The sequence below is a fragment of the Psammomys obesus genome, unplaced genomic scaffold, assembly GCF_907164565.1.
Source record: "Psammomys obesus unplaced genomic scaffold, mPsaObe1.curated_primary_1811, whole genome shotgun sequence".
Lineage (NCBI taxonomy): Eukaryota > Metazoa > Chordata > Mammalia > Rodentia > Muridae > Psammomys > Psammomys obesus.
Genome location: NW_026590859.1, coordinates 7,630,055 through 7,657,553, shown reverse-complemented (window position 1 = coordinate 7,657,553; position 27,499 = coordinate 7,630,055). Strand labels below are relative to the sequence as shown.

The window sequence follows — 27,499 nt, the reverse complement described above, 5'->3', positions numbered from 1 at the left end:
TCTTATATCAAATTCATTTAATTAACTATAAACGGGACTGCACTTTAGAAAAACTGGTGCAACACAGTATGTGTCTGCATGTAAGAAAAGTGCACATCTTCCTGCTCAAGAAAAAATATTTCTTTGTACAAGTGTTTTGGGAAAAAGGCTTAGCGTTGTAAGGATTAAAATATGGCAACACAGTCTGTCGGTGGAGGAGCACTAGCTCTCAGGGAGTCACGGTTGTCAGCAGATGGCCTCTCAGCTCCAACCCTTAGGGACATTTGGAGTCTCAGATGCTCAGTCACTGGCCGACCCTGCCCTGCCTCCAGCAGGCTCATCGCTCTCCTTGTCCCAGTCCTTCATGCTGGCTCCCATCATGAAATCATCTCGCAGAATCTTCCACCCTGGGCCCTCTTCTGATTTCACTTCCGTCTGAGAAAAATTACAGAGCCAAAAATTCACAAATCAATTTAACCAGAAAGAAATATTTAAAATTGTACACTTCAAAATAAACTTTTCAATATGTAGTTTTAAATGAGATTAAACTAAGATAATAAAAAATTGATTTTATATACTGTGCTCATATATATACAAATACAGAGTAAAGTGAAAATTTCCAAGTCCACCAATGAAACATGAAAGCAAAATAATTTAGAGCTGGGAAAAATATAGTAAAATATAGATTTGGTAGCAATTCAGACACATTAATTAAACCTCAGTGATGCCTTATTAGAAAAATCCTTGACAACTGTTTTAATGGAGTCATTAACCCCAACTGCACTAACAAGAGAAGATGGGCAGGTGCTCCGGACAGTACCCCATCCAGACTTTGTAAAAATGTGAATAAACAAGCTCTCATTACCCAGCACAATCATGGAATCACAAACTAGTAAGATGACAAAATTACAGATAACTGAAGCAGGCGACAAACTTAGTAGCCGATTCACTGCATGCAGTCACAGGACCGATGTGACGCCTGGAGCTCTGTACACAGGCTTCCTCTGCAGGGCAACAGCACCACCTTGTGGGATTACGTAAGTACTGCAATACATTTCTCGGACATTAACCATTGTCCACCTGGGTCTCAGTGCCACAGCTATTATCTATGCAATAAGCATTTTAAAGGAAAAAAGACATCAAAATGTTTGCAAGGTTTCACAAGCCAATTACATAACTCTGCTAAAGCTTGTCTTTTCTTAAGGACACTGTTTACATATTAAGAGGAAAAATGTCCTACTGGAATCACTTGTAGATTTGTAGGACGAACAACTGAAACGCAGCTTGCACCCAAGCACATCCTGGAGACATGGCAGCATATAAGCTTGAAAAGATGGAGAAACCTCCACAGTGTTTCTATATCAGACACTGTGCTAGAATTTACCCAGCACTGGAACCAGAAACACTTGTGCTGTTTGTAGCATGACAATGCAGTGCTTGCTTGTCAGGCTGCAAAGCAGGAGGCAGAGCTCCCCTCGGCTGTGTAGCCAGGCCCTCTGACTTTGGGATTCGCCAGCCAACCCTCAGAAACTGATGCTCCGCCGCTGCCATTGCAGGCCTTTTCTGACTCGGAATTAAAGATTGCTCACGGTGTGTTACATACGCCCTCCAGACAGGCTCAGTTCTCAAAATTATGATATTTTAAATACACTTCACGATGTATGATTTGAATAGCTGAAATTCTTGTTTAAGGGATAAAATACAGCAAGTCTAACCTTCAGGAACAGGCAACAAGCTTCACTTCAGTTTTCAAGTGGCCATTACAAACACCAAGGAGGGAAGCTAAAGCAAGACAAGAGGCCCCCAGTGATGAGGCCCCAGTTCAGCGACAGGCCTTCTGCTATAGACAAGGATTCATCTGTCCACCTCTGGCCTCCACACACTAGCTTGTGGGTGAGTGTACCAAAAAAACCCACGTGACACAAAGAAACACAGCAGTGCCCCAGGGCCACTGTACGCAACTATGCATTAAAGGCCACTGAAGTGATTTGCACAAACTGTGAAGATGAGGACGGTTCTTGCAGTGTGGAGCAACGCCACCTAAGAACAGACACGCCGACAGCCAGGTGGCGCTGAGGAAGATAGGGCGTTACCATTAGTCCAACAGCAAGCACTTTAACGGCTCCACCTCACCCCATCTGAAAGGGAGAGAACGTCAACCCCCAAGGGAAAGTCACATCTAAATTCAGCAGTCACCAACAAGTGTATGTCGACTGACTCATAACACTGAGCTTTACTTTGATTTTAGCTAAACTGAACGGTTTTACTTCTGGGTAATTTCCTCTCAATTCCAATAGCAAACTATTTCCAACCACAGCTGTCCATCTACTGCTAACTAGCCTGTTGCAACATTCTCCCTGGGAGATGAAGGACACACAGGGAGTCCCTTCACATCTGAAAGCATGTAACATGGAATTAATTCAGCCTTTCCTCTCACAAGTGGAAACGTACATCGACGGCTTTTCATCCTGCAGGACATCCTACCACCTCACTGGTCCTAACACAGAAACGGTCCTCATGAATGCACAAAAGCTCGATTAAGACCCCACACTAGAGGGGAGACTGTGGACAAGCATAGCAGCATACTGCCAGTTTTCCCTGGGCCTCAAAGAACTGTTAGCAAGTGACAGCCAAGGGTCCTGATGGGTTGCTCCCTCTCACATCTTCCACAGTCTTGCTGTAATTTGCTTTGCCCGTTTTTGCAAGGTAATAAATAGTGTAGGCAGTAAGATCGCTGGGGCTTCATTTTTTAACTCCTCATTTAGTTTCCAAAGTTCTGTGAGGGGCATGGTGACACAGCCTATGTTCCCAACACCTGGGACGCTGAAACAGCATATCATAAATTCAAGGCCACTCAGAGCTATTAAGGGAAAGTCCACCCAAACAAGCAAGCAAACAAACATGTAGTTTCCACATTTCAGATGGGTAATTTATGAGATCCAAAATTACCAGACAGATAAAGAATGCTCCAGAGAGAACGAGAGAAAAAACTTCCAGCTACTAAGATTCAGCTGCCTTTAATAATAATCCAAGTACATTTGAAATGGACATACTTTTCAGAGAAAGCCTAATTCCCCTGTCCATGGCTATTACTGAAGCCTAGGCTCTGCTGATCCCTGCTTGGAGCCAATGAGCTGTTTCTGCTGTGACCTCCTTGTCCGCCCTACTCAACAGTCCTCACTCAAGGCTGTCCTGTGCGGCTTCTATCCCACGTCACTCTCGTGTGTCGAGTCCCACAGGACTCAATTTTAGGTGATATTCATATAGTACTGATACTCCCGGCCATTCACAGGCTCTTACAGTTTTTGTTAAGGGAAAGTTCACTAAAGTAACCAAAAGCCAAACAATGCATCTCATGAGTGTGCTCTACACATTTGCACACTAAACTAGCAGTCTGAAACACCTAAAATTTGTACTCTGCCAATTAACCCTACTTTATTGCACAAAATAAAAGGAAAACCCAGATTTACAACTAAATCAGCACACTGTGAATTCATGTATGGAAATAAGAAGCCGATCCAATGTCTAAGGAGATTAGTTTGCTGAAGAGTCTGAATGAGCAAACCTGTTTGAAAGGGCTCTTTTCCAGTGCTGAATCCAAATAAAGAATATGAATATAAAACAATATATATTAAACTCAACAAAAGACTTAAAAACACACAGATTGCTCCTATCAGAGCTCCTTGGAGAATGTGATATATATTAAACTCAACAAAAGACTTAAAAACACACAGATTGCTCCTATCAGAGCTCCTTGGAGAATGTGATTTTAGGGGTAGGAGAGTGAAAGCAAAGATTTGGGCTGGATATCAAGTCCCAGCACATGAAACCCTACAATAAAAACTGGGACTACACCTAAAGAGCACAGGGATCAGGGTTCAGGCACTCCTGTTGCCACATTTGCAAAGAGAAGGTAACTGACTGAAAACACTAAACAACTAAGAATCCCACATCTGTGGCATTTGAAAAGATGGACACAAGTCAAAGGGAGGCAGCTCCCTTGCCAAGGATGGAAGCGACTGAACAGTCTTTGCACTCCAGAGGGTGCAGCCTGAAAGGGAGAGACATCAATTTCCATCTTTAGAAAATTCAACACATCCCCATGTTAGCTAGTCAACTGGACTGCAAGGAGACAATTAACCCCCAACGCCATGTCTCATGCAAATATCAGTCAGTAACCGATGCTAAAGTACAAAAGGCAGTGAGCCAAATTTACTCCTCCCCTAGTGTGCATCCCCGAACCACATGCTACCTGCTGGGGAGGAGGCACAAACCTCTGTCAAGGAAACTGATTACTTGCCTGCCCCACTACCCAGACAAAACTACCTGCAACCTTCTGCCCACACCCCCGATGTACTACCATACCGCATTAAAGTAGCACGCCTGAAAATCAACTGCATCAAAAAAGTTCGACACACACCCCACCAGCATCTTGGTTCCTACTTTCAAGCTTACAATTTAAAAGGCACCATGAGAAAAAATTGGATAAATGAAAAACCATGCATCCACTATTAATTCTTCAAAGTCAGTGGTGGGTTTTTGTTTCTGTTTTGTTTTTTTCAGTTGCTTTACTGGTCTAGAATAAATGACAATAAAAAACAAATACAGCATGTTAACCTTGACTGGATTTTGGTATTCAAAGTTATAAAGAAAAATCTTCTGAATTGTGTGGTATGTGAATTATATCTCTAAACCTGTTTTTTAAAGGGATCTTTGGTGTACACATAGCTATAGCCTTCAATTATCAGCAAACAGAATTTATATGGGGAGAAAGATGGACAGACGAAACAGAAACAAAACAAAGATGGGTGAGTAAGTTAAGAGAATTACTAAAAGAAGCAGGCATCCCTCACTGTACTACCAACTAAATGTCCTTCCTATTTAGAAGTTTTCATAAGGAACTGTGTAAGAAGGTAGTCCACAATTTATATTTGGTGTACAATGGCTAAATTTTTAAAAATGTACCTGCTTTCTCGAAAACCTTAATTTCTTGCAAAAACAACTAAAAAGCCAATCTTAACAAGTAAATTTACAAAGAATTTTCTACAGGAGTTCTATTATCTTCTACATCAAAAATGGATGAGAGAGCTAAGAAAAATTCATGCTTGCAGCTGCCTCCCCAGACCTCTTTCTAGTCTGTCTCTGGGTAACAAGGATGTGCACCTCAATTCTGTTTTACCAGAGTGAGAGGAGCTGGGAAGTTTTCTGTTCTCATTCCCATGACATCCGGCACGTCAGGTGTGTGCCGGCCCAGGCACCTGCAGCTACAGCAGGAACTCAGCGCCACACTGCATTTGAACTGAGATTCCACTGAACACTACTGAGGTGAGCAGATGACTGACTTGTCTTTTCAACTCTAAGATGGAATTCACTACTTCTAAAATCAGCAGCTGTGTGAAGGACCTTGCACCCTGCCTAGCACACAGGGACCTGCTGAGGCCCTGTGCTAACTCATACCCATGAGTGATCTTCTAATGAGGGGAGATCTGGACACATTCCTAACGTGACCAGGATGTGAACAGTACAGCATTCTCTACTTAAAATCCACTTTCTTCTAGGCGGTTTAGTGTGGGGTCTTTCCTGAGACTGATACTCCAACCAAAGACTATGCATGGAGATAACCTAAGACCCCTGTACAGATGTAGCCCATGGCAGTTCAGTATCCAAGTGGGTTCCATTGTTCCATAATAGGAACAGGGACTGCCTCTGACATGAACTGACTGGCCTGCTCTTTAATTACCTCCCCGAGGGGGAAGCAGCATTATCAGGCCACAGAAGAAGATAGTGCAGCCACTCCTGATGAGACCTAATTGACTAGGATCAGAAGGAAGGAAAAGAAGACCTCCCCTATCAGTGGACTTGGGGAGGGGCATGTGTGCAGAGGATGGAGGAAGGGAGGGATTGGGACGGGAGGAGGGAGGGAACCACAGGGGGGATACAAAGTGAATAAAGTGTAATTAATAAAGAAAAAAATGGAAAAAAAAATCCACTTTCTTGCTGGGCAGTTGTGGCGCACACCTTTAATTCCAATGCTTGGCAGAGGCCAGTGGATCTCTGTGAGTTCAAGGACAGCCTGTTCTACAATGCTAGTTCCAGGACAGCCAGATCTATTACACAGAGAAACCCTGTCTCAAAAACAAACAAACAGGAGAATAAAATAAATTAAAAACACACCAAGCAACAACAAAATCCACTGGCTTCCTAAGAAAGCTGCTAAGCAGCACTTAGATACAGAGGACAAAGTGAACAAACTTGTGGTTTCTTGAAGCTCTCTTCTTTTTAAGAACTGTGTGTTAAAGACTGAACATGTAAAATGTTCCAAATCTAATTTTTCCTGAACTATTTTCAGGACCTTCTGAATTTATAACATCCAGATAAGACGTTATAATGTTCCCCTTTGAAGTTGGTTCATCTTGTCTATTATTTCTAGGAAGACAATAAGCAGCAAGGGCAGGGACCTCACTCTGCTGACAAGTAACAACGGCTGTGACGCTTGCACGATAGTGCACAACATCTCCCTGCCCATTTGTGACTCTCCTCACACACCTTCAGCATGCAGGTTATTCCTGCACACACAGAAACACACCTTCTGAATCTTACCAGATTCTACAATCTGTGGCCTCTGTCACCATATACAGTGTATTACATTTCCAGAGACTCCCAACTGCCTTCTGCTCAAAATGATGATTTTTATCAAGAAACAAGAAAATATGTTTCAGATTTTAAACTGTGACACAGGTACAAGAGTCACGTGCACAGGGTCCTTCACAAGGCAATATTCACACAGAGCACCACACTAATTTCTAGTTAAAGACAGAAGCATCACAACCGCTCTGTGAGAACCAGTCCTTACTCCACACTTAGCCCATATTCCCACCCAAAACGTACTCCCATCACAACCCTGGCTCACGTCAGACAGCCTCCTTCACCCTGACTACACAGTGTTCTTAAGTGACTACAGTGAGAAACTGACCTCAAACTGTTCCCATCCACAGTAATGCTGAGGACCCTGTTCCTTGGTTTCAAGCTTGGAGTCTAGCTTGTCTAAACTCTACTCTTTAAGCATTTTCAGTAAACAAACATTAAGTTCAATTATTTACAAAGCTGGCATTCCCCACATTCCATTTGCAGATCTTAAGGGACAGTAGAGCCCTGTTTGCAGCCCTGTAAGGAGCAATCTAGGGACAGTGCCTTTCTCTACCCAGTCCCAGGCTTCTGTGCCTCCAGACCAGCTGGGAATGTCCTGAAAATGCAGAGGCCACTTGGAGACTTGTGTGACCTCCACTCCAGGCTTTCTTCTCAGGGCCGTGGGTCTAAGCACCAGAAAGGCAGTTTAAAAAGTGCTAACAAGGCCTGGTCTGGGTGGTAAGACACCAAGCAAGCCTCTTTCTTCAAAGGCATTGTCCTCGCTGAATGCCTGGCTATGCTGCAGGGCTGCTGTTTAAGAGAGAGACACAGTATGCAGCCCCCTCCATCTCTACACAACATTTAAAGATCTTACATCACAAAACCAGAGAGAAAGAGCCTGCCTCAGTAAAATGACTTTTTCTGTACAAATGTGCGCTGCAATGCGTTGCCCAGCAGTGATTCTGGGAATTTCTATCCTGTGCTATCACTTGCCCCCTCTGCAAAATCACTGTGGCTTAATTATAGTACATCTGAAAAACTGACATAGTGTCAATTTCTGATAAATGAAAACTTTGCAGAAAGCCTGCAATTAAAAGCGGAGGTTGCACACAGCAACACTTTCCTAATTGTAACCAACAGTCTCCTTTGAAACTCAGATGGAAAACACAGCACAATGAGTCCTGGCTTCAGGGAAAGAAGTGAATTCCACAGAACTAACTGGAGTTTAACTAGCTTTTAAAGAAAAAGAGCAGAAGAAATAACTACAATTTTTAAGGATAAGTAAAATGAACTAACCTCTTTTCGCACAGTCTTAAATCCGGAATGGAAAAAACACCATCATCTCCTCACAAGTTGTACTTTGTAAACACAAGCACTCGCTGCTCCCCCCCCCCCCCCCCCCGCCAGCACTCACCCAAGTGCCAGCCATGTGTGCTCTGAGGAGGCATTGCTAGTCCAGGGAAGGCCTGTGTCTTAGAAAGAAGCACTTCCCTAAACCAAGAAACTCTTCAGTTTACTCATGACAAACACGTCCTACGACACTATTCATCCAGCCTGATTTGACAAGCAGCTGTCTGTCACCAAAGATTCAGGGGCCTTACGGAGACACCCAGGCTCCATCAGCACCTGCCGGAAGCAGCCTCAGCACACATGGTGGTTTAACTAGGAATGCCCCCATAGACTGGTGTTGTGAATGCTTGGCTCGAGGAGGAGCACTGTTAGGAGGTATGGCCTTGTTGGAGGACATGTGTCCTTGTGAGGCAGGCTTTGAGGTCTCCTGTGGTCAAGCTCCGCCCAGTGTGGCATAGTCTCTTGCTGCCTGCAGACCAAGATGTAGAGCTATCAGCAACTTCCCCAGCACGACTTCCTGGAAGCTGCCATGTTTCCCACCGTGACAATAATGGACCAAACCTCTGCAACTATAAGCCAGAGCTGCCGTGGTCATGGTGTCTCTTCACAGCGATGAAACTCAACTAAGATGCCCCACGTGCTCTTCCCCCAGCTGCAGCAATGTGGATTCCTACAACTACAAAACGCTTCTCCCCACACTCGGTTCTGACTTGTCATTCCGGTCTCTATCTCATCTCTGTTTTCAACTGGGAGAACACAACACCTACCAGAGTAAAAACTGTTAGATTTAAGTCTCCTGCTGGAAATCAGTTATTTGTTCATTCTCACCATCTCAGACAAAAATTAAGTTACTCCAACCTCCCATCAGCCTCAGCAAACTGGTTACCAACACCCACACCACCCAACCTACAAGACACCTATAATCCCAGGGCTAAGGAAGCAGACACAGGGATGATCCCAGGGAACTGTGGGAAAACAGTTTAGGCAAATCAGCAAGTCCCAGATCCAGTAAGAGACCTTGTCTCAAAAAGTAAGATGGGCATGCAGACAGACACCTAAAGCCAGAGCGACCGGACCGCCCCATACCCCCAGGAATACACAGCAATAATATCAATGCTGAATGAGACAGATAACTGAATAAACAGCTAACGTGGACACATGAAACATAAAGTAAACATCCTAAGCTGGGGCTACTGTCTCTCCTGGGCTGGCCCATAGAGTGCCCTCCTTCAGTTTCACCTTTCAGGACCCCAGCTCCACTCAACTGTAACTGGTGAGTCAACTGTAATTCATTCATTACCTAGCAGTCTTCTAAAACCCTTTCCGTAAGATGGCCTTTGAAAAGCAGCTCAACTGTTTCTCCTGAGGGAACTTCTAAGACATCATTTGTAACAACTTCACTGATAAGGACATGACTGTGTAATAAAACTAAGAAATAACCCCAAGTACAAGGACACAATGAATGGTGGCATGGACACACAACCCAGTAGTTTACACAACAATGTGAGCTCTATCTATCAAAGCACCAAGGACATCTTTTCACAGAACTAAAAGATCCACTAAAATCTGTAGCCACAGACTCTGAAAGTCAAGGCGTATTAGTCCCTGACTTCATATGCTGCAGAATGACAATAAAACACAAAAAGACATAAAAACAAAAACCAGCTCGGCCTACAGCAACTGTTGTGAGAAAGGCTCTTGCTATAAAGACCTGGAGACAATCAACAGGGTGAAGATGCCACCTACAGAATGCACGGAGGGGAAGAGGTGGCATCTGCCCAGCAGCCGCCCAAAACCGCACAGCAAAAGTCCAAATACTTTAATTTTTTTTTTTTAAATGGGCAACTGCCCTGAACAGAAACGCTTCAAAACAAATAAAATTTCGAATTATTATATAAAGATGTCCAAGACTGTTAGCCATTACGGACATCCAAGTTAAAACTACACTGAGGACAGGGGCCTGGTGGTGCCTTTGATCCCAGGTACTCAGGAGGCAGAGGTGGGCAGATCTCTGTGAATTTCAAATCAGCCTGTTGAACATAGCAAATTCCAGGCAAGCCAGGGCTATACAGTGAAACTTTGTCTTGATAAAGTTAAAATAAACCTGCCCTGAAATTCTAACTCACCCCAGTCAGAATGGCTATTACCCAAAAGACAAAAAATAATAAATACTGGTGATGATGTGGAAAAAGGAGCTTTTATATGCCTTTGGTGGGAATATACATTGGTAATAGCCACTATGGAAACCAGTATAGAGGTTCCTAGAAACATAGCTATCATATGTTCCAGCCATGCAACTTGAGGTCATTTATCCAAAGGAAAAAAAATCAACATACTGCAAGAAAACAGAGGTGGGCAGGGAAGGGTGGAGGGTGGGGGGACAGACACAAGGCAATTACTAAAGCCCTGTTCAAAACAGCCAGCAAACCAAATCAGTCAAGAAATAAATGCATGAATAAAAGTGTATGTACACCGCGCAGCATGTGTACATATTATTCAGTCTTAATGAAAAGCATGCCTTTTGCAGATAGTATGTAAATCTAACCAGTAAGTGAAATGAAGCAAATTCAGAGGCAGCGGCAGAGGCATTACGTGTTTTCTCTCACATGCAGAAACCAAAAAAACAAAAACTGACAATGACCTGAAGGCAAAAGAAAGAACTACTGTGAAAAGGGGGAGAGGAAGGGCAAGAGAGAATAGAAGGGAAAACAGACACAATCAATGCACAACATATTCATACATCAAAGTATGAGAAGCCCACGAGTGTGGACAACTAACGTGCATTAATAATTATAAGGTTAAAAATCCACTGGGCAAAAGTGCAGCAAACAATCACATCAGGGAAAGTGATGTCTAAGTAAGAATCAAGACTCAAATCAAGTTATGGAGGGGAGTCAGAGTCAGGAGAGACTGAGATGACAGGTTTAGCAATACAGAGCAGCGGCTACGTGTCTATACAAACGGCAGCAGACAGCCATGCTCCAGGAACACTGGAACAAAGAATCTTACCCCAATGCAGCAGACACTAGGACCTTATTCTAGAAAAGGGTTCAAGAGAAACAGACTGACAGATGGGCCTCCTTTAAAGAACCCAGCTCTGCCTGCTAGTCCACGAGCCAGGGCTCACAGCAAATTCGTGCCACTTTTCAGTACGCTATTCTGAGACAAGAACAGCGAAGGTGCCACCATTCATTTGGAGACCTCTAACAGGAAAGACATGGACCAAAACACACAGCAAAACTAAGCTCATGAAATAAGACAATGTAAAGCCAAAATAAATAAATAATTATAATTAGTTTTTCAAAATGAGAATGTGTATCATATCTGTGAAATAAAATCAGCACTCTCAGAAAGAAACAGATCATCAAAGGTCCTCAAACTTAAAACCATTACACCAGGTTTATTTTTTCCAATTAAGCATAAGTGCTGGAAATGAAAGAACTTGTCCAGAAAAGAGCACAAGTGACAGGAAGTAAACACTTACAAAAGCCGGAGAGCCAATCAGACAAGCCCAAAGAATCAAGCAACCAGACAACAATGTGGATGAACGCTATGGCTTATGGGACAGAGAAAGAAACGCCACACCAGGGCACTCCAGTGCCAAACTTCAGAATGAGAAATGAACAACAGGATTCCACTCTCACAGAAGTCTGCCTGCAGATATCAAACATGAAAGAACTGAAAGGCAGCTATTAAGGAAGCAGAGAACAACATTTACTTAGTATAAACTTTTAAAAGACACAAGGATAACACAGTACCAACTGCGCATCCATAAATGTTTGCGATCACAAGCAGTGCAACCCCTTAAAATTAGATTCAAACTCAAGTACAATGTTCAGAAACAGGATTTTGTGTCCACAAGTAAGAAACCAAAACAGAACAACAGAACATGAGAAGAAAATGCTCCAGGGTACTGGCGGCACGCAGCCACTGTAGAGCAAGACTGGAGACCAGAGCGCTGACCGTCTCCAGGTTTCCACCTTACTCTAGATCAACAGATGCCTATGATTACGATACAGACAAGAAAGCCAACAGCAAGGTCAAATGGCAGAAAGTAGCCACTATTTCTCAGCTCATAGACCTGAGCATCCATAAAAAATTACTTTGAAACTAACAGAAAAAGAGAAAAAGCAAGTATTTACTTTCCATTTCCCAGGAGTTCTATCTGCTAATGCTACGAAATCTCTCTGATTCTTAGAGAACAAAGTTGTCCGTGTGAATACAGCCTAAGATTTACAATAAGCATAAATCCCACAATGTGATGTCCACGTCACTAGAACATCTTCTGATAGACACCTCAAAATAAGAACTATCGTCCATACAACACTATATGGGTCCTTTGCTACCAGAGACAGACTCTCATAATGGTTATGCGAATTACAACTGTCCCGATGGCATTTCAGAACCAACATTTCTCTCTGTGGTACAGCCATCCTGATGAGATGGATGTTGCTCCATCAACTACAACACTCTCCATCGATCTCATTCTTGAAAATATTCTCAAAGACAGTGAGATCAGGAATGTAGTTTGGTGGTTGAGTGCTTGCCTAGTATGCATGCGTAAGCCTTGGTTTGACTCCTAGCAAAAGAAGAGAGTAAGGAAGGCAAGAAGAAAGGGATGGAGGAAGGGAAGCAGGAAATGACCTGAAGTCAATATAACAAAATCTTATCTCCCCATGTATACTGCACCATTTCAGTACCAGGATATAGAGTAAATCTAAATAGCCATCAACAGACAGGGGATAAAGAAAATGGGACTTAACCCATATACCTGTGTTATACCACTATTAAGAATTAATGTACATTACAATAGAGTATTATTCAAACATAACATATGATGAACCCCGAGGAGGACATGTGTTCTGTGACATAAACCAAGTGCAGAAGACACAGTCCACAATCTCTTGCAGAGTCTTAAAGTCACGTCACAGAAGCTGAGAGCACAGTAGTCACTACGGAAGAAGACTGAGGAGAATATGGGGGCGGCTGGCCAACTGCGACAATGACAGAAGGATGAACTTTCGGTGTTTGGCTACAGAGTAACACACTGTGTAGCTCAAGAGACACCTGGGAGGAATTCAGTTGTACTCATTATTAAAAAAAAAAAAAAAAAAAAAAAAGTGATTAAGGCAGTGGATATGACCTGCTCATTACCAACTTAAGAAATGACCCCCAAAAAGCCCACCTCCCACTGTAGTCCCTAACATGTATGACTATCTACCACGGTCTCACCTGTCTGGCTTTCGGGTTCTTCGCAGCAGGGCTGTTCTCATTTGTACCATCCATTCCCCGAAGAACACTGATGAAATCCTTCTTGGAAACAGTCGACATCAACTTAGCTTGCTTCCTGATAGAGCCTCCTGCTTCCTTAACTTTTTCACCAACATTCCTTTGGTGTTTCTGAACAGCATTGAATAACTGCACCACACCCCTACAGAGTAAAACATCAGAGCAACATAAAACAGACAAGGACAGCAGAATATAGTCTAACACCACAGTCTAGAAAGAAGGCAAGTGCTCTTGGGTGGCAAAAATGCTAATTTGCCCTGAAAGCAAACACTGAGATGAGCTAACCCACAGTGCCTGCTCAGTCGACAGAGCAGGGACTTAAATAGGTCCTGTCTTTTGTAATTAAATAAGGTAATAAGCTTATTTTACTTTCACTTTAAAGCATGTTGAATTCATGAGTGGATGGTCTTCTTAATATGCCAATAAGATGAATTTTCATGTAGTTATTTTAAAATAATCATGGTTATATATATAAAATAATCATGGAGCTCTTGAAAGCCAAGTTTAGTTTTTTTCAAACCAAAATGACCAAGGTGCCTCAATTTCTAACGACCTTCACAGGCTAGAAATAACATCGTCTTCTTTCAACAGATAAGCTGAGACAGAAATTCAGTAGGATATGCAGATTCTCACATCTCACCATGTAGCTCCCAGACAGATCAAAAGAATGTAACCACTATGCCCCCCTTTATTTGTTGTTGTTTTGTAACCCGATACAGGGTTTCTCTGTGTATTCCTGGCTGTCCTGGAACTCGTTCTGTAGACCAGGCTGGCCTTGAACTCAGAGATCCTTCTGTCTCTGCCTCCCAAGGGCTGGGATCACCAGTTAGCTAGCATTCCCACTCATGAAGCCTTGCACAATTCCCCAACTCCCATGGCTGTCACCACCCACAGAACACATTCATTCTAAGAGATTCATTTCTACAAATGAGAAGCGATCACACAGAAGAGACCCTATCCTATTCAGTTCTAGATGTGGAAGGTTGCTCTGTTAGGGGGAAACAAAAGGAAAGGTCAAGGTAAAGCTACCATAACGTACGGCATAGCATCCTATAAACATAGTGCAAGAGAACAAACCCAGCACCATCCACTGCGACAAACACCAGAGGAAAGTCAGGGCTCTGACTATACCATCCTCAAACTACAAAACTATGACCTGAGCAGATCCAAACAAAATACACACTTGGCATTCCACAGTTCTGCTTCATGACACAACTCCAAAGTCTTTGTTTAAGTTCAGTGCCCAACAGCAAGTTGGAGGTGAGGCCCTTGGCTCTGAGAAGGCAGAGCTCAGGAATCTAATCTGAGCACAGGAGGTCAGTACCAAAGCTTTCGTGTACTTGCTTTTAGGGTGGAAGCACTGTCTTACCTCGTTGCAATCCTTTGAAGGTTCCTCTCTGCCTCTTTGTCTTTGACAACATCTGGCTTCACTCTGCACATCATTTCCCACTCCCGCTTTTTATCAAGCTGTGTTATAAATACAGTTATGTGAACAAGTATTAGGCATCTCTGAAAGTGCAGCAAACTCTGATACGGTATTCTGAAAGGACAGAGATGATAAATCACCTGAGCCCCATGTGTCACAGAGGCTCTTTTTAAAAACCAATTTCGGGAGCTCAGCTCAGCAGCTTGTGGTCAGCACTCCGTGTGCTACATGAGAGGCAGAGGCTTTAAGAGAGCCTCTGGCCCCAGGCTCTGGAGAACTGCCAGTACATCCAGTCACCTGACATCACAGGACATCATCAGGAGGATACCCAACACCACGCTACCCACTTTGGGAAGGGCAAGCGAAGCTACCCACTCCCTTCCTGAGGACTCGTCAACTCTCAGAATCAAGTCTGCACCAGCTCTGAGCAGAGCAATACCGTATGCAGACACTCACGTCCTGTCTATTTCTCTTTGTTTGAAACCATAAACCTACTTCTCCCCTAATGGCATATCTAACCAATGTTCTCACCAACACAGCCCTGAAGGGAGCTGGAGAAGGAAAGCACCAGACAACAAACGGACTAGTGTAAACAGTCTCTGAGCAACATCCTGAGTCCAGGTGCCTCACCTGACAGACTGGCTATTGGGTCTGTTTCCCAGGCTGATAGATATTGACTGGATGAAGTGCTCGCCTAGAGGCCACTCAGCATCACACCAAGAATGGTGGAAACGCCAACTTTCTCTACCCTCATGTCTGTGTTAAGAACAAGGCTAACGCTCTTGATCTGACAACATGACCTAGCCTGGCTCCTTTAGAGTGCAGCCTCTCCCAAACTGTATATTTTAAAGCCAGTGGACTCATTAACACACACAGTAAGAAATGGACCTCACCAATTTATACACCATTGCTACCTGACTCTCTACATAGTTCTAGCCATTGCTGCTATCAGCAAGTGTGCTTCTATGTGCTCTGTGCTATCAGTAAGTGTGTTTCCGTGTGCTCTGTGCACGGCTGGTCTCCAGCACTCAGAGCTGACCCACAGACTTGGCTTTAAAATGCTGTCCCTTCCTTCCTCCCTTCCTGGAATTTGGAGACTAGATATAATTACAGAGTCTGTCATTTTTAAAACTTTCAGCCTTTGCCAGTAAGTAAACAAATATTCAAATTTCAACTGAAAAGCTCTGTGTAAGGCTTAGAAACAAAATTTATCTTCAAGTACAAAAGAACTATCAGTCTGAGCACACTGGTGCGTGCAGGTGTGAAGCAGAGTAAGCAAAGAGGGACAAGGCATGCCCAAGGAGAGCAATGCACGTAGCTCAGGCCTGCTGCCTTTCATTCGCACCCCACGCCACTCCTTGGAACTCACTACCTCTACACAGTCAGTAAAACCTAGAAGTAAAATATACTTTGCTCTCATTAGAAAATGCCTACTTTCTATCCAAGTATTTCTGACACACTGATACTTAGGTGCAAGGGACAAGAAAACCTCACCTGAGCTTCTTTTATACTGTGAAACAGCCAACTTATTTGCAAATTTAGGGCTTTAGTCAGAGTTAAAGTAGACCAACTTCTATCAGCAGCGATTAATTCAGTTTATCAACAGAAAATAGCCTTTTTCTGAACTGTACCCACTTCAGTATTCACAGATTTACACAGCAGGGCTGGGTTTGCTCAAGGGGTTGCATAGGAATGTACTCCTGGCTTAACCCTGCTTACCCACCCCTACAGAAGAAGCTCTTAAAGCTGAATGCTTGTGGACAGACTGCCAAGAACAGCACAGACACACGGACAGACACACCTGTTTCCTTTTCTCCAGCCTCTCCTGCTTTAGCTTCTCTTTCTCCTTCTCGAGCTCTTTGCTTTTCATAAGGATGGTGGGTTTACTTTTAGGGGTCTTTTTGTTAAGGATTTTGGCCATGGCATCCGCCCAACCTGAGTTAGTCCCAGCACTTGGTTCTGCAGCATCTTCACTTTCTTCCTCACAGGATTCAACATTGTCCTCTCTGTCAGCTTCTGCAGCTCCGTCATCTGACTGGTCCATCTCTGAGTCACAGCTTCCTACAGACCCTAAGAATAAAAACAAACTAACATTAGTGCTGGGGAGAGCACTACCCACGGTGCCCATGTCGGTGCCCATGTCGGCAGCACTGACCAGAAGCACCAGGACTTCCTGTGTTGCTACCAGCATGGGGCACCAGCCCACAATACAGAGAAGTCAAAGTGGCTCTAAGACCCAGGCTGCAGGGACAAATCCAACAACTGCTCCACTCACTTTAACAAAACAAACAATCCCCTCGAGATGTTGAACTGCAGTTCTGAGTAACAACGATACATCCACCTCAGAGCTCACCGACCACGTTTAGGGGTGCACTGCAGAACCCCACCATGCAGGAACACCAATATTTACAGAATGCAGCCAAACTAGTTCCTCACAGAAAGCCCAAGAGTCAGGGTCAAAGGACAGCAGCAACAACAGCACAGGTGGGGCTTGGCTGGCAAAGCTTGCTGAGCAACCGGGGTGCTAGCGGGCAGGCTGCACCGGCTACAGGCCCAGGGCACTCCATGGACTCCTGAAGGTTCTTTCAGAATCCTGTGGAATTCACTGGAAAACACTTCAAAGGGGAAATCACTCAACAACTAAGTGGCTTGGAGGGTTTTCTAATAAGAAGAGCTAACAAGGCAGCTGAGACGTTCTCAGAGGATGAGTGGCCTTTGAGAAACAAAGATCCTTTCTTAGGTTGACTCCTATATATATATATTACCTCAAACTTTTCTTATCAAAGTACCAAAATAGCAACATTAGTAATCAACTACTGGGAATCATTCAGTGACTTCCTTGTATCAAGAGACACTGTTAAAGTAATTCCAAAAAGAAGAAAGACAGAAAAACCTAGGCATGAATTTCCCATTACTTAATAAAAACCTCCCTACTTAATAAAACCCCAACACCTCCTCATTGCAGCAGACTTTGGAATGAGCTCTGACTTTAAGACATAAATCAGACAAAACTGTTGTTTAGACCTTTTACCTGGGGACTGATTATAATGCACACCCTCCAGTTACTACTTTATATAAGCTGGGCATCCCTAAATCCAAAAATCAAAATCTCAAACACCGCAATAGAAAAATTTTAAGTGCCTTACTGATCAACTGCATTCAACTTTGGAGGAGTGAGGATGATCAACCAGCAAAGTTTACACTGGGTAATGTAACCAAAGCACTAATAACTGTACAAAGTCAAAGGTCACAAAACTTCTCCCCAGACACACATCTGAGGCCCTTGCCTATTAATATTTAAATAAGGCAGTTAGTAGAAAATATAATAATGTATATGTTTTAGCCCTTAGAAATAGCAGCACTGCAGAGACTAATAACAAAGTTTTCAGGGAAAAGAAACCAAAACCCTACTTTTTTAGCAAGCGTTGACCAGATGTAAAGAGACACAACCAATGAAAGCTTAAGACAAACACTGCCATCTGGAGCATTAGAAACAGACAAGCTTCAGAACTACAACACTGACATCTAGTGTCCATCCTGATGCACCTGTCCAGAGGCCACAGAGAGGCTTTCCATGAGGTAGGTCACTGCAGCTCACCACTGAGACTTGTGCATTTCACTGTGCACTGTTTAAAAAAAAAAATCCCAACCTTCTATTTTATCAATAAGGACTCAAAAGCCAGATGCTGGGGTGAAAACCTGCTAGCGCAGAGAGACAGAGAAAGTAACCAGCTGACCTTCCTTCTCAGATGAGGTCTGGATGGAAAAATCTCAAAAGGCTCACTAGCTCAGCTGACAGCCCAGGAGCAAAAGGACAACACACACACATACACACACACGGCCAAAGGCTTGCTAGCTCAATGCCCAAAAAGCCAGGAAGCTGAGGAGCTGAAGCCTAAGCTAAAGAGTTTTAGCAAATAGCCTTTTCTTCTTCTCCATGCTGTCTTAAATACCCCTCAACTCAAAATCCCTCCTACTCTTTAATCCATGTCAGCTGGTTTCTTGTTCTGTCTCTTGACCTAGGGCTAACTTATTAAATCCTACGTACAGAAAGCTCTTGGATTAAAGGTATGTTCTAGGGCTCAACAGACCAAAGAAATGGGGTTTTACAGTTCACAGTTGGGGGGTCACAATGGGATCAAATAGCCAGCAATACTGTGATGTGTTTCTTACCGAGAGTAATACAACACACACATACACTCTGCAATCAATTCCGTGAAAAGTTTACAGCATTCTTTTATACAACCTGAACTCATCATACCAGTAAAAAGAATTCCAGAAGAATTTGGAAAGGTGATTTTTTTTTTCAGCAGTTGAAGAAAGGCATTTATTGGGGCAAGAAAACACACGCATGAAGCAGACACACAAAGAAAAAGATGGGGAACACAGGAAGCCAAAAGATTACTATTTAATTTCATTTTTTTTATTTATTTTTTTAAAGAAGTTCAGGCTCAGGGGCAGCACTTGCTGCCAATGGAAATGATGTCATTCTGTATAAATAAATTAAAACTGCCAAAGTAATAAGATCTACCAGCACATACGCACAAAGAAACAGAATTTTCTTGAAGAGCATCACCATGAAAACCTGAAGGGGGGGGGCTCTCCAGGCTTGATGGTACCTGACGAAAGACTCTGTGGTTCACTGACCAATCATTAGCAGCAAAGTAAACACAGGTGTCTAACGCATGACTAGAAATCTCTACATGTGTAAAGGCAATACTTGAAGTGCTTTATTACTATATATGTGACTTCTGAATTTTACTTTAAAAATCTGAAACCCAAGGAAGAACTGCAGAGGATGTCTACTGCAAATAACGACAAAACTTCCAGCAATGGCAATGCTCCCCAACAGCTGGCCACAAGCCCCAGCTACTATCACATGCTTCAAATACATCTAGCACGGCTACAGCTAAACTCAATTCTAACCACCTTAAACGTAATATAATTGGACTAAGGAAGACATGCCCCCTTTTCACCTGCTGCCCCTCCCTCAGCAGCCTCACAAACTTGCCTATCAATTCCTCAGCCCAGATAGCATTAGTGGCCATCTGATAAGAAAGTAAACTTTTCACCAGGACTGAGACACACTTAAAAACTTGCACCCTCGCCAACATTTCTGAGCATCCATGAATGGAGAAAAAGAAATGAAGCTTTCTCTCCCTGCAGACCTCGAGTTCAGCAGATAAGAGATGTTCAGTAAAAGTTGTGAATGCACTAAGATAAAAGAATGAAAAAGCGGTGATGGAAGCGGGGGAAGGTGGGGAAGCTCCACAACAGTGATACAGGCCATAAGTTGCTAAGGGCTCACGCAGGGCTGCAGTGTACTTCGTTTGCTATTTTAAGTAGCTTAAGTGATAAAGAAGACTACAGTCTGACGAGAAACATTTATCTGCTGGGTCTAAAGTGCAGCTTTGACTATCTCTAGGATTTCTAAACTGGATGAAGTTATGAAGTCCGGTGAAAGTGGACAGCCATTTTTCATAGAGTGACCAAGACAATTCAGGGTTGTTTACTGTCTAGCAACATTACCACTCACCTTCCTCTGTTCCTCTGTCACAGTCCAGGCACACTTTCTCTGAGGATTATGGACCAAAGAAGTCCTCCCCCCACCTCCAGGGTACAAGCTCCTGCATCTTGTTAGCATCGCCTGACAACTGGGACAACACAAATTTAAAAGTTTCTACTGTGCAAAGGAGAGAATTAGCACAGGGAAGAAAATAAACAGTCAGCGGAAGTCTTTACCAGCTCCACATATGGTAAAGGATTAACAGTTTTGGAACCTCAAAACACCACAGTATTGAAGGAGCAAATAATCCCATCAATAAATGGGCAAATGGACTAGGCAGACACTTTACAAATGAAGACGTACAAATAGCCAAAATTAAAATAAATGAATATATATATATGCTTACTATCTTTAGCCATGAAGGAAATAAAATCAAAACTACAGTAATATTCCATCTCTCTCCAGTTGGAAAGTTGGAATGGCATCAAAACAAAAACTGTCGCTAGAGGGCTGGAGGTGAGAGGGAACACAGGAAGACCTGCAGCTGGAAGCTGCTGTTAGGCTCACAGCAAGTCTGGGCTCATGACATCCATCTTAAAAAAACCGACCATCAGTACAAATACAAATTGGCAGCACCTATAAAAAAAAAAATGAGTATAGATGTTCTTCAAAATGCCAAAAATTTTACTTTTAATATTTTTAAAATTCATGAGCCATAAAAAAATGATATAAAGTTACACTAATTATTAGTTTCCTACTGCTAGACACTTTATATCCTAAATAAAAGCAGATATTTTAATAACAAAGATTAAAAATTGAACTATGATTCAGTATCCCAAAGAATCAAAGTCAGAGACTTTGGTCAGAGACCATGTCTACCATAGTGCTACTCAGCCAAGTTCTGGTACCAGCCTCAGCATCCATCAAAGAAAGAACAGAGACCTTTCCAATGTACTTAAGGAATAAAAGTCTACTGAGCACTACACATGCACCAATCAGGCTCTATGCTAAATTCTGATGATGCTACATCAAAGTCAACAATTCTTCTGTCTCAGAGATCCTGAAGTTTCTGAAACACACACTATTTCATAAAAGCCAAATTTTCAATTTTTCTTGTACAAGATATCAAAAGAAATAAAAACCAGAATATGAAAAGTACTTAAGCGAAACCCATGTTTCTTGTGAGGCAAGTGTCATCCTTCAAAAGGACACCGCTTGACATCTCAATAAGGCCATTCGTCATCACCGTCATGCCCAGTTGAAAATCAAACATGTCCTGATAGAAGGGCCCATACAACTTAATATGGCTACAGCTTGCACACCACTCCTCAGGGGTCTGAGGACTCAGGCTTTATAGTTTTTCAGTTACGATCATCTGAAAACCTAGCAACAATTCTAAAATCCATGAGTCACCTTTCCAGAAAGACTATGAATTCACAAGAGAAAAAACCACTTTTCAGGTTAAATATCAAATTCTGAGTGACACCAAAGAATGCACATTAGCCGACAACCCTTTATTACCAAATTTACAAAATGAATGAGACTTTATCGTTGTTGTTTTTTTTTTGTTTTTTTTTTTTTTTTTATTAAATCACTGTCAGAGAGACTAAACGGCTTAAATGCTGAAAAGGAAAATTGGATGGAGAGTACCACACAGTAAGACACATAAAAGATGTTTGGTTGTTTTTGTTTTGTTTTGTTTTGTTTTTTAGAGGGGGCTGGGCTAACCACATTTGGTGCTCTTCAGAGGACCTGAGTTCATTTCCAGCTCCATGTCAGGAGGCTCACAACCATCTGTAACTCCAGCTGTAAGGGATCTAATGCCTCTGGCCTTCACATCTGTGAACATATGCACATGCAGGACACACATATAAATAAATGTTAAAAACTCAAGAACAGAACTAGCTAGATGGCTCAGCATTTAAATGCCCTTGACACAAAGCAAGTGAGGACCAGAGTTCAATCCTCAGGGCCCACACGGTGGAGAGACTCTACTCTTCAGATCCTTTGCCCTCCACATGTGTGCTGTTATAGCATGAGAGTCCCCAAAAAGAAGCAAACAAACAAATAATGCCATTCCAAACTTTTAAAAAGACTAATGAGACATGACATCTCTATTTAATGTGGTTCTGGATTAAGGAAGAAAAAACTAACAAAAGATCCGGCTGAGTACATGGAGGTGGCATGTATGTGGCAAAAAGCACAGCTGTGAGCTCAGCCCTAGAAATCCAGTGCCCGACAAGACCCTACCTGAAAAGGTAGCGGCAATCATCATGGAAGCTGCACAGACGCTGTCACCAGTTCACAAGAGGATACAGCTCAATGGATTCTTTTGTTGTGGATTCTCAATGTGCAAGTTCACAGATGTGCTAAAGTTTGTTCTGAACAACATCAACAGTCCTGCACTTGGCAGTCACACTCCATCCTGACCATTTCTTGTGTTCATATCTGTCTTCCTTAAAACTGTAACTTAAGGTTCAAGTCAATGCCTAGAGTGTTACTATAACATAACAAAGCACAAGCATTCATTGTATAAATCCATATTATTCAGAAGCCTCCTTGACACATGATCTATAACAAAAGAGAACTTTAGAAATCTAATCAGCATTTATACTGAAAAGAACATTTCCCCCTGGAACTATCCAGTACTTGAGTAAAGAAATCCAATTTCCATCCAAATTTGTAAGCAGTATCGATGTCTTGCTTAAAATGGAAGTGTTTTCTTTTTCTTAAACAGTCCTACTTGATCTAGGAACTGAGGTTCAACTGTCTGTACAGGTATGGTACTTTAAAACAGCAAATACACCTCAGATCTAACATGGATGTTTGAAAAGAGTAGGGTAGGACTGGAGAAATGTTCCGTGGTTAAGTTCATGCACTACTTTTCCAGAGGAACCGAGTTCCTTTCTCAGCATTTGCACTGGGCTGGTAACATCCACCTCTAACTTCAGCTCCAGAGGATCTGAGACCTCTAGCATCTACGGGCACCAGGACTCACATTCACATACTCTCACCCACCCAGCATACATACATGTAATTTAAAAATAATAAAACAAATCTAAATAAAGCAGGACACTGAGCCACAAAGTGAAAATGCCAAGGAGCACAGTGGCACATCTAAAACATAGGACAAATCTCCTTGACAAATGCACGGGATCAGACTGACGTCCATACAAGATGAGACGATCATGCAAGCGTCTGCAAAGTACTGCGCTTAATAAAGGCAAAGGGTGGAGAACTCCAGAACGAGAGCATGTTCAAATGCGGATAGAAAACAGTAATCATCAAAGGGTGGAAAGGTACATGGGGAGTCGAGATAAGCCACACCACGGAAGCTAAAAACTCTGGATGTTATTCTGGTATGTGAATCCACTGGTTCCTGAATAACTGACACAATCAGACACACACGGATCGTGAGTATCAGCCGCAACACATGAGAGGTGACTGGTGTATAGAAGCAAGTGCCTGCCCTTCCTTCTAAACTAAGACGCTAGTGCCAGGAACCACGGAAGCTTAAAAGCAGCAGGAAGGGCAGACACATAACAGTGAAAGATCTCCCCAAGACACATCTTCCTTTGATTCTCAAACTGTGAGCAGATGTTAACGCTGCTTCATCCTTCACCACACGCTCCTCTTTCACTACCCTGTCTGTAACTCCCAAGCGCTCACATTTCCCCAATGTACAGTAACAGTATTTCCCCCCTCGTGTGGCCGTTTGCTCCTCACTCCCCGAGCCTATTCCACCCATCATTTCAACTGCGACCCTTACTTCCACGCTTTGCTAGGGGTTCCAAAGAGAAGCTCGTGGACATTGCTCTTACAGCCTTTTCTGTTTTCTGATAAACGCTTACAAGCTGACAGGCTGAAAGTACAGAGCCAAATCCTCTCATCTTAAAGCTGGGAACATTTTGTGGGAAATGAAGAAAAAAAACAATACCTGCTTTGATTTTTCTCTGTCAGACCCTTAGGTCTGATCTGCGAAAAATTAACCTTGTTTTTACTCCACTTCTAAGCAGGAAGTGGACCTGCACTGGGGTTATCACCTGCCCGTCTGCTCCAAACTTGTGTGCTGCCTGCCACTATTTCTCATTGGCACAGGCACGTTCGCCCACCTTAGTGACAGCTGACGGAGTGGAAACACTAAAATAAACACGACAGCGAGGAGCCTCTGAAGAGCAGGTCTCCCCGCCCAACCTCAGGTGCCCTACGGACCCAAGGCAAAGAAACACACCCCTTGCCTTGGGGAGCTCAGCCCGACCTTCTGAGCCAAAGCTCCGCCCGATATTACCTTCTCCGTCGGAAGAGTCTTTGAGCTCATCTTCCAGCTTCGATGTTGCGGCCTTGACCACCATTTTAACCTTTTTCTTCTTCTTCAGGGATCGCTTTAGCTTTTTCCCCGAGCTCACACGTGAGTCCTGAACGGCCGCGGCCATTTTGGCTCATCGGAAGTGCCACCAGATAATTCGGTCGTGTCACAGCGAAAGAGGTTTCCTCCTCCGGTTCCGGGGTTACAAAGTTCCGGAACACGGTTGTCCAGCCTGGAGTTCCGGTGGTGCAGCCTCGGGTGTAGACGGAGGGACGTCCACGGATGCTCGCGGGCGAGGTCGGTCCCCGGTCTCTCCGCCCTGCCCCCCGGCGGCGGGTGCGGCCCGCTCTTATTTCTCCCCGCTAGGTTAGCATCCGCAGTCCCACCCACTGTCCTGAGACCCGCCGTGAATTCATCGGAATCAGCAAACCGAGCGTGTTCTACACGGCTTCCCCGAGCTCCGTTTGTTCCGAGCAGAAATTCTTGGGTTTTGATAGGTCCGAGAGGCTGTCCGGGTAGAGCAGATGAGCCACGCCCTAAATCCTACCTACCACCTTCCATAAACTGCCAAACAGCCTTGCCCCAGGGCAGGGGGCGACGACCGCATTATCCTCCTAAATTAAGCCTTTAAATTCTACTCGGTACCTCTACTAATCTGCAGACCTCTGGTTCCACCCTTCCTTTGAAAGGCTGTATGTAAGGAGTTTCTTTGGGTTGTGAGTGGCTGTCGGTTCCCCACCCCAAAACTCGCCAGGGTAATCACCTGAAATACGTCCCAGCACCTGACTATGGGGCGCCAGCATTTCATCCAGGTTTCTTTCCTTATCTAATGGCTTTTAGTACCCAAATTTGTCTTTAAGAAAAGCAACAGAAAATAAGAGTCTTCATTTTGATGTGTTTTTTTTTGTTGTTGTTGTTTGTTTGTTTGTTTTGTTTTTTGCGTGATGTCTATGCAGATAATAAATGTAAACGTCCTAAAAACAAGATAAATATAAAATAAATATATCCATCCCTTAAACAATACAGGACATCTGTCACTGTAAATACAGTTTAGGACAAGATCAGGTTCCAGGGTAAGCCTCAAAAAAGAACAATTCCGGTTCCACTTAAAGAAGTTTCCCAGGTCTCCCTGCTTCCTGGGTCTTCTTGCCTCTACAGTAGTACAATGCTCTCATTAGAGTGCTGTGCTGACCTTGAGGCTACTTCCTGCTCTCTCATATTTAGCATGTGTTCGTTTTTTAATATTTACTTTCACTTTCTCCATACACTATATTTTAATCATACTGCTTCCCTTTTCCCAATTTCTCAAAGATGCTACCTGCCTGCCTATTTACCCAACTACATATTCTTTCTCTCCCCCAACCAAAAAACAAACAAAAAAAAAAAAAAAAAAAAAAAACCGAAATGATCAACAAAAAATATCAAAACAGACAAACTATGTTTTTAAGATTTAATTTTTATTTTTATAAGCCTGGATGTATTTATGTGCACCCTGTGTGGCAATGCCTGTGGGGCCCAGGAGGGAGGGTGGGCTCTCCTGAACTGGAATTCATCTGTGAGCCGTCTAATATGAGTGCCGGGAACACAACCAGGGTCCTCTGCAAGAGTAGCAAACACACTTAACCACTGAACTATCTTCTCAGACCCCAGCTTCCCTTTTAATTTTTTAAATTTATTCTTCGTCAAATTCATGCATCTTTCACCTTATCTTGATAATAGCCACCCAGAGTCTTCTCCTTCTACGCCATGCCCTATACCATGTACCACTCCCATCTCATGTCTCTTTGCTCATGGGCAACCTACCATCAGCACACCCTGGAAGAAAGATGCTTCCTCAGCCTAGTCATCAGTTTCCAAAGCCCCTCATCATTAGTCCCTCCACTGTCCATCAACCCATTTCTTTGTTATTTTAGTTTTGAGGCAATATCATACAAAGTCCCATGCAGGTCTTGAACGTTACAGTGCTCCTGCCTTGACCTCTATAGTAGTTGCAGTTTCAGGCTTGTGCTGTCAGGCCCAGCTTTTACATCAATGTAATAGTTTCTATGTAAGAATTGTTATAGGCTTGGTTACATAGGCTTGGTTAAAACGTTGCTTGCAAGAGAAAAATAGTTAATTGGTTCCAATTAAATTTTTTTTCTTCATTAAGGCAATATAAGGTGAAATGCAGGTTTTGACTCTGAAAATTTGACTATCAGAAATGGATACAAGTCAATGAGAAGTGTCTATTGACTTCCTTCAGTTTTCATAGTACACCATTGAGCTGGTTACTATTACTGTTTCTGTTTTATACATGAGGAAACTGAGGCTGAAAAAAGCAACTGTTCAATATTGCACAGGCAGCAAATGGTAGAAGCTACGTAAGTCCTCTGCTCTAGAGTCAACTCAGCCATTCAACTGCATGGCCTACTTACCGTGTTGTACTTTTAACAGTTAGAAAGCATGAAATAAAAGTAAGCAATGAAAATTTCAGGTAAGGACAAGCACGGTGTCACACGCCTGTAATCCCAGCATTCAGGGAGGCAGTGTCAGGCAGATTTCTGTGAATTTGAGGCCAGTCTTGTCTACAGAGCAAGTTCAGGACAGCCAAGGCTACACAGAGAAATCCTGTTTCCAAAAACAAAACAAAATTTTTCAAGTAAGCACTGGAATTCACAAATTAAAAAACAAATTTCTTCTATTACAATCATCCACAGTAATTAAAAAGACTCAAGAAGAAATCTACTGTTCCTGAGGACACAAACCACTCTTAATGGCAGACTAAAGGTACAGCCACCACCCTTGCAAAGCTACACTGGGCAGCTACAGGGATCCAGCACCACCTTCTGGCCTCCATGAGCACTGCACTAGTGTACATGTTCACAACTACACAAATGAGGCAACAGCAATAACAAAAACACACAATAGGCAGATCTCCCCATTGTCCCTGGAGCATCAGCTGAGCTCAGTCCCCTGTCGCTGGCATAGCTTACTTACCTGCCTGTCTACCTGTGTGCCCATTTGGACCACAATCCCA

General features: G+C 43.1%; 1 protein-coding gene across 1 annotated transcript; it reads right to left on the bottom strand.

Moving 5' to 3' along the window:
- Rrp15 (ribosomal RNA processing 15 homolog) lies at nucleotides 1-24,637 on the bottom strand. Its single transcript, XM_055609276.1, has 5 exons — nucleotides 24,466-24,637; nucleotides 16,473-16,741; nucleotides 14,615-14,712; nucleotides 13,189-13,387; nucleotides 1-414 (listed from the first exon to the last, which is right to left on the bottom strand). Exons 1-5 carry the CDS (start codon nucleotides 24,608-24,610, stop codon nucleotides 280-282), a joined length of 846 nt encoding a protein of 281 aa, XP_055465251.1. The 5' UTR covers nucleotides 24,611-24,637; the 3' UTR covers nucleotides 1-279.
- Between the last annotated feature and the right edge of the window lie 2,862 nt (nucleotides 24,638-27,499).